The following is an 8,438-nucleotide window of genomic DNA, read 5'->3' as shown; positions in this document are numbered from 1 at the left end:
TATCCCATACATTATCTTCCTGCATTATATATGTGGTTCCTATGCTGCCACGCTTCCTAATTCTTTTCTTTTAATTTAGTTTTTAGTGTTTTGATTCGAAGGGATAGCTTTACACGTTTGCATACCAAGCTCTAAGGGTCCAGTTTCAACTTCAGCCAAATTAGTTTTAGCTGTCACTTCTATGGTGGAGTAGCTTGCTCCAGTTTCTCTTGTTGGTAAAATGTTTGATAAAACAGCCTTTTCTAAGTCAAACTATTTTAAATTTGATCAAATCTATTAAAAAACTCTACTATTTATGACACTAAACCAATATCAATAATAAGTATAAAATAATCTTTACGAAATTAATATGAATACATACATGATACATGTAAATATATTTTTATAATATATAATGTGATGTTATAAATAATTTAATTTTTAGCTATTTAGAAGTTAATTTATTTTAGGACAGAGGCGGTAGATAACAGAAGACTCTCTCTGGTGCTAAGTTACGTATCACGCACCAGCAGAGCTGGGCAAAATATCCTTGTCTTTCAGTAATCTAATCGAGCACACATAGAATAGAATCCGGATAAAGAGCACGAGAACTACTAGGGCCGCGCACCCATCGGGCGCAGGGCGCTACAAAGCAACTGCACGTCTGCTCATTTTATCTTCTTCTCGCTCTCTCAGTCTTTCTCCTCTGAAATCTCTCCACTCCAATGGCCTCTTCAGCTTCAGGTCAGCAACCACCCAAAACAAACCAGCATGTCGAGCTTATCATCTCCAGCGACGACCACGACGCAGGGACGGCGGCGGGTCGCTTGTTCGATGAAGAAGACGAAGCTAAGGAGCTCCTGCTGGACGTGGTGGACTGCCTCGCCGACGACGACGGCGTAGATGATGGGCCAGCGGCAGCGCTGCCCGGTACCGGCGGTAGGCCGCCGCCCAAGATACGGGTGTGGGGGCTGAGGAAGCGGGCGGCGTCGACCGGTGAGGAGATCCTGCGCGGCGTCCACCTAGACGTGCCGCACGGGGTCGTCATGGGCGTCATCGGGCCCAGCGGCAGCGGCAAGTCCACGCTGCTCCGCGCGCTCAACCACCTCTGGGAGCCCGCCCCCGGCGCCGTGTTCCTCGACGGCGCCGACGTGTGCGGCCTCGACGTCCGCGAGCTCCGGCGCAGGGTCGGCATGCTTTTCCAGCAACCCGCCATGTTCGACGGTACGTACGTGACTTCATTCTTTTTTCTCTGCCAAACTGCGGCCTTTTCTGCAACCAGGACGAAGTGCACGAACACGTGGACCGTACGATCGGGGACCCACGCTTATGATTAATTGTTCAAGAGCCCAACCGATGACTTTTAGGAGCCTCTTGTATGATTTTTTTTAAAGGAAAATGTTCAGCACACTCGATACCCATGCCGTTTGAAGCATGATGCCTTCATTCATGCCTTCATTCATGCTTCCTCGCTCTAAGACTAAAATTTATGTCTGTTATAAAGTTTGTTCTAAATCAAAAAATTTAAACCTTGTCAAGTTATATTATTTTAAAAAAGAGTTACATATTATGAAAACATTTTTAATAAACTTAATAATGTGGATCTTGTGTTGTAAATCCACGTAAGTTTTCAGGTATAAATAGTCAAAGATGAAAAACTAAATTGACTTGATTCTGATCGAAGAAAGTAACATCACCAAATTAAAAGTTAGCAAAATGAAAGTCTGTTGTGCGTCCGGCTTTATGGTTTGTACCACTCTGAGGATGATAAAATCAGGCTACCAGTCCAATTTTACAAGTACACAACTTACTTGCTTGTCATGTCATATGGGCTTTCGATACACATGATGAAAGACAAATTTAAGCGGTACAAATAAAATTTCTTGCTTCGAAGATGGCAATGGCGGACTCGGATTTCTAGGTTTGATACTAGGATCATTAGCTAAAGGACGGTTTTGACAGGGCAAAGCATGCTTACATAATTCAGGAGTGATGTGGCTTTGACGTACTATGTTACGTAGCTTTGATGGTAAGCTTGTATGGTTATTATTTAAGCCTCTCGATAACTCCCATAATGGATTTCTCTAAAGAGCAGAGCGGCGTAGAGAGGAGCAAACAACTACTCCCTCGGTTCTAATTAAATTATAAGTCATTTTGTTTTTTCTTTATAAATATACAACTATAATCGCTATGTATTTAAAAGAGATAAAATGACTTACAATTTAAAATGGAGGAGTAAATACTAAAATCGTTGCAAACTGTGTGACAAGCAAGACTTGATGCCCATTTTGGACTTTATTTGGGTTTTACCGCCATTTGTCATAATGACTAGTATATTAAGCACTTTGTCAACTCGAGATTCCAATTTCCGGAGCAATTTGATAAAGACTTCACAAAGAAAACATACTCTTGCGCAATGACACCATCTGCTAATGTCATTTGAACTGTTACTTTGCACAACTCAAACGACGACATGCTTCCAACAGCTATGTGATGGTAACGAGTGCCATAAATTAACTTGTTCGGACCAACAATAGAAAGGAGAATTCTCTTCATTTTTGTCTATTCACCTTCTTATAATAATAACAAAAAAAAAGTGTGTATTCCACGATCTCTGATTTTTGCTATGTTTCTGCGTGTGCTATGCCAGGAACTGTGGCATACAACGTGCGCTACGGGCCACAGCTGCGTGGCAAGAAGCTCACTGAAGCCGAGGTGCAAAGCCTGCTGAGGCTTGCCGACCTGGACCCTGCCCTGTCCTCCAAGCCTGCCAACGAGCTGTCCGTCGGCCAGGCGCAGCGCGTCGCCTTGGCACGCACCCTCGCCAACGACCCTGAGGTGCGCACGCACGCACTCACACATCTCCATTTCGTCGTCGTCTTCCATGACGCCGCCTCACCAATCACCACACCCTACGATCACCTCATGCAGGTGCTCCTGTTGGACGAGCCGACGAGCGCACTGGACCCTATATCAACGCAGAACATCGAGGACACCATCGTGCGGCTGAAGAAGGCGAGGGGGATCACCACGGTGATCGTCTCCCACAGCGTGAAGCAGATCCAGCGCATCGCGGACCTGGTGTGCCTCCTCGTCGCCGGCGAAGTCGTGGAGGTTCTCGCACCGTCAGAGCTGTCCAGGGCCAAGCATCCCATGGCCCGGCGCTTCTTGGAGCTAAGCTGAATATTGATTTTAGCAAGCGAAGATGTACTCTTATCATTCCAGATTATAGGATGTTTTAGCTTTTCTAGATATACATAAGAAAAAAATATGTATCTACAAAAGCTAAAAACGTTTTATAATTTAGAACGAAGGAAATATATAATATCTTATTGTTGTGTGAGAAATATGTGTAATCATTTCAAACAAAATAATACAGTACAAATTATTGGTGTGACATGTAAGATTAAACCTCACTCTATTTCGAATTATAGTTTACTAGTCTATCAACCCACGGCCAAGAATCTTAAAAAATATATGCAGCCATCCATTCTTTTTAAGTATCACCTAAATTTTTGTGCTAACTAGATTTACACAGAAGATAATAGTAATATTTGTATCTCCAAAGTAGTATACTATAAAAAATATATTCAATAAATATAATAATATTTATTACGCACCATAAATATTAGTAGCTTTTGTATAGATTTGGTCAAGTTGAATATGTTTGACTCCTCAATATGTGAGAATGACACTTAAAAAGTGACAGAGGGAGTAGGTGTTAGCGTTTAATACCTACAACTAATAATAATAATAAAATATCTACAACCCACGGCCTAGAACTAATTTTGCATGTTTTGTCTTAACCACATCTCTGTAATCTCTACCCATTTATCATTATGTTATCAATTATGGATCCCTATGTTTATCATTTGTATCCATAGTTTTTCCTTCGTACATAGTACCTTTCTGTATCTTCAACTCGTGCGATACCAATACTTCGACCTTTACAATATTGACTTTTGCTATTTATCTGTTAACAAATTTTTGGTACTTAAATCTCTCAGATTTCTATACGTTTGATTTCACTTTAGGATTTGTGCTACAACTATCTATTGGGTCGCATTTATAAAAAAAATATGACAATTTGACCACATTGGCCCCGTTCGCTGGTCTGAACTTTGGCTGAAACTGGCTGAAAAACACTGTTCTGGCTGGATTGTTGTGAGAGAAAAACACTGTTCCGGCTGAAAAAACAAGCCGAACAAGCCAAATTTAAGACAAGCGAACGGGGCCATTATCGACATATAACTAGACACTTCTTACAATATATTATTATAGGCCCTGCTCATCAGCCCCACTTGTCAGCGGGTCCTATATCTGGAGGTTTAGGAGAGAAGAACGAGAGCCTCTCATCTATTAGGGACTAAATAGGAGCTCGGTTGGAGAGTTTTTCATGTGTTTCAACTCTTAAAATGGGATCAGGGCTCTAGTAAGGTCATGATCGGAGTTGCTCTAATCTCTTTATTTTAATTAGGCCTTCGCCTGCTGGATCTGTAGTTCAGGCAAGGCAACATCCAAATGGTTGTCGTAGCTTTTCTTATCAATAATGATATCCTCAGGGCGTCCGCGCCAGGCGCCCGTGCCTCACGCCGTGCGTCCACACCCGCTCCTCGCGCCTCCCGTTCTCCTGCCATGGCCGTGATCCATCTGCCTGTCGACCGTGGGCGACCTCGAGCTCCGTGCCGCCATCGAGTTCTGCATCAACGAGCCTCCATCGAAGGGCAGCAAGTAGATGAGCACATGTTGCAACCATATGCTTCACACGTTTCAGATATACATTGCATATGTTTCATCCGGATGTTGCAAAAGTAGATCTAGTGTTGCATATGTTGCGACGGCTATACATGTATGTTGCAAGTGTATGTTTAAAATGTTTCAACTGTTTGAAACTGAAAGGATCTAACAATGCCTAGAGGGGGGGTGAATAGGCGTATCTAAAAATTTACTGTAAATGCTAAGTTCAAATCTGTCAGCCACTGTCGGAAGTCCCGACGTTTGGGTCGGAACTCCCGACGTTGTCAGAAGTTCCGGCGCAAACGTCAGCAGTTCCGACGCCTACGTGAACTACAAAAGCAGTGCCAAATTTAACTTTGCGGATAAATAAACTTACAACCTCACTTCCTAGTGGTTTGGTGAAGATGTTGGGTCACTCCCTTGACGCCGTAAAGCCTCCAAACCGTAGATCGAGTCCAAACCCTAAAATGGAGATTTTGGAGACAAGGAGACAAACACAAACAAGTAATCTCAAGCAATCACAACAACAACAAGCACGCGGGACACAAGGATTTATCCCGAGGTTCGGCAACCCCACAAAGGAGCTCCTACGTCCTCGTTGTTGAGGTGACCACTAAGGTCGGAGTCTTTTCCACCTCCTTGCCTCTCTCAAAGCGACCACAAAGGTCACTTGAGCTTTCCACTAAGAAATCGAAGGGTGATACAAACTTCCCAAGGCTCTTCCACAAGATGAAAGCTCTAGGGCAACGCCTAGCCGGCTAGGGGCAAAGCCCCAAGAGTAATAGACGCAAAAACAACCGGCTTGACGAAGAAATCAAGTGCTCAAGCTTTCCAAAGTGATGCCCTCACTTAATCCACTCTCCTTTTACTCAAAAGCTAAGGGAATCGAAGATTGGAGCAAAGGGAAGGAGAGGGGTGCTTTAGTTGCTCGGGAGCTGTTCAACACGAAGTGAGTCAACTGTGAAATGAGTCCGTAACGGTTAGAAGTGAAGAGAGGAGTATTTATACTCCAAGTGAAAATCCAACCGTTCAGATCTACGTCGGAAGTCCCGACGCAGATCCCGGGAGTTCCGACTACAACAGAAAACACTGTTCACATCGAGTCAGAAGTCCACGGGTGAAAGTCAGTGTCGGAACTCCCGGCAAACGTCGGGACTTCCGACGGTCGGAACTCCCGGCAAACGTCGGGACTTCCGACGTGCACAGTTAATCAAACAGCCAGCACTGCTGAGGCCGGGACTCTCGGCTTGGGTCGGGACTTCCGACTGTCGGGAGTTCCGACTTACGTCGGGACTTCCGACATCGAAAGTCACAGAAAATTATTCTAAGTGCGCGTGAAGTGCTAGAGTGGCTCTCTTTTGATTTTAATTAAATGCTTGAGCACTCTATCTTCCTCAGACCAACTAAACTTGCATCCCTCTTTATAGTGCGGCGGATCCTAAACTCAAAAACAAAATTAGAACCTTTGGAGATCGCTTTGAGTTCGTCCGTCTTTACAACTTCAAAAAATGAGGGATACCATTTCATCTTTATCAACTCTTTAATTCTTTCACGGGACTAATAGCTGCAACATATCTCATTAAGATCACATTAGTCCCTAATTTGGGTGTCATCAATACACCAAAACCCACATAGGGGGCAAATGCACTTTCAATCTCCCCCTTTTTGGTAATTGATGACAACCAACTTAGGCTTTTATAAGAATGAGATTTTAAAACTTTTGAACCCCAAAATTTATGGAGGGCTCCCCCTTGATGTATGCATGAATTTGAAATTCAATTAGAATCATCTATACATGATTTGCATACACCGAGACGAAAGCTCCCCCTAAATTTTGCAATCCGTGGGGTGCAACAAGTGTGTGTGAACAAATAAGTATCGGTGAAAGGAGATGCAATATGACATGTTATTTCGCACAACAAGTAAAAAGAAGTATGATGGCCAAGATTTCAAAGTAGAAACTTGAAGAAACATATGGCCATACAAAAAAAAACATTCATCATGACAAGTAGAGATAAGCACAAGCAAATAAGATAGATTAAAACATAACTTATCCTACAATCATCCATCACACACATATAAATAGATAGTTGTCCATCACACGGTTGCCACCACACGACATAGTTCATACACGCTAAAGGTTTTAAAGTTCCAAAACATAAAGACCAACTAACTTATTACAAAAAAAATCAAAGCCTAACACTCCCCCTTTGTCAACAAGTGCCAAAAGGGGTAGGCCGCATGCGAAGCCAACTACTCATCGTCGGAGTCATCATCTTCTCCTTGGTCACCTTCCTCACCATCGTCGTCGTCTTCATCATCTTCTTCCTCTTGATATTCCTCATCCTCTTCAGTTGCTTTCCCCTTGCCATGCGGGCGAGAAGAAGCATCATCTTCGTATGCCGCACAAGCCTCATCATATAAAGCCAACGGATCACGAGGAGGCACAAATGGCGGCGGAGGGGAAGACACAATGCCTGCTTGCTGTTCCAACCGATATAGCCTCTCTTGCATGTCGTTCTCACGCTGAGCACTAGCACAACACTGTCCAAACATGTAGGTCATGAGAAACTTGAACTTGTTGGGCTTCTTGCCGGAGGAGGACGAAGACAGGGGCTCATCGCTGGATGAGCGAGCAGCAGCAGCAGCAGTAGTGGTGGCAGCACCACGGCGAGAGCGAGAAGCCGATGGACCTTTCCCTTTAGCTTGGGCTGCCCCAGCTTGTTCTTTGAGTTCTCTAGCGGCAACGATAGAGGTCTTGTTGGATATCTTGAGGAGCTTATGCTGAGAGTCATAGGGAAAACGGATGCCGGATACTTGCTCTATGATATGCATGATGTACGGAGCATAGGGAAGATGCTTTACCGGATCCTCAGTAGCATCATGGATCTTGTTCCAAATGTATCGACTGATGGAGAACTTCTCAAACTCATCTCCAAATCTCTGAAGCACCTTCTGTGAATCATCACGAAGAAAGGTGGAGTCACCTACCTTCGGATACAATATCTGTCTCAGGATGTTGTTCAGAACATAATAATATGGCTTCAGAAATGTGGTCTGTCCATCAGCTCTGTGGCCCTCAAGATACATGTGTTGATATTCCTCCAAAGCAAGATCCTCATACTCAGTCAACTCATTGGCACTCCGGTCGCTGTGACCCAAACCTAGAAGGCGAGAGAAATTGACGAAGTCCACCTTATAGTGCTTGCCTTCAGTGGTCCAGTGAATAATGTCCACGGCACCGGTCTGGTCTCTCTCATGATGATAAGAAGCATAAAACTGACAAATCAGCTCGTTGTTCTAATTCTTCCTAAACTGTAGCAGGTAGTACAACCCCATTGATTTTATATCCCGAACCATCTGCTCCAGCTCGGGTTCCTTGTACTTGCCAAGAGAATATGCATCAATGCACTTCATCTGAAGGACCGGTGGCTCCTTCTTCTTCAAAAACTTCCGATAAAGAATGGAATCATAGAAATCATAATGGAAGGGGTGCCAGAAACGATACTCAAGGCGGAGATCTTTCTCATCCTCTGCATATAGGTTCCTTGCCCTGTTGTACCGGATGTCCTTAACTCGGTGACGATAATCCACGGGAAGGGGAGGCGTCCATCCACCAGCCGGATTCGGAGCCATGGAGGGCTCCCTCATGATCGGCGACACCTCGGTGAATGGAACGAGCTGACAAGTCCCCGACGGACCACGAGACGGGGTGCGAGGCG

General features: G+C 44.2%; 1 protein-coding gene across 2 annotated transcripts; it reads left to right on the top strand.

The window, feature by feature from the left end:
* Positions 1-422: 422 nt before the first annotated feature.
* Positions 423-3,280, top strand: LOC136529573 (protein STAR1-like). 2 transcript variants are annotated; one of them, XM_066522650.1, is made up of 3 exons: positions 423-1,203; positions 2,630-2,817; positions 2,911-3,280. In XM_066522650.1, exons 1-3 carry the CDS (start codon positions 705-707, stop codon positions 3,160-3,162), a joined length of 939 nt encoding a protein of 312 aa, XP_066378747.1. In that variant the 5' UTR covers positions 423-704; the 3' UTR covers positions 3,163-3,280. The 2 variants fall into 2 exon arrangements, with proteins under 2 accessions (XP_066378747.1, XP_066378746.1); XM_066522649.1 differs by having other exon boundaries at positions 2,630-3,280.
* Positions 3,281-8,438: the final 5,158 nt, after the last annotated feature.

This window comes from Miscanthus floridulus, chromosome 19 (genome assembly GCF_019320115.1).
Source record: "Miscanthus floridulus cultivar M001 chromosome 19, ASM1932011v1, whole genome shotgun sequence".
Classification (NCBI taxonomy): Eukaryota; Viridiplantae; Streptophyta; class Magnoliopsida; order Poales; family Poaceae; genus Miscanthus; species Miscanthus floridulus.
This window is presented reverse-complemented; position numbering and strand designations above follow the sequence as displayed.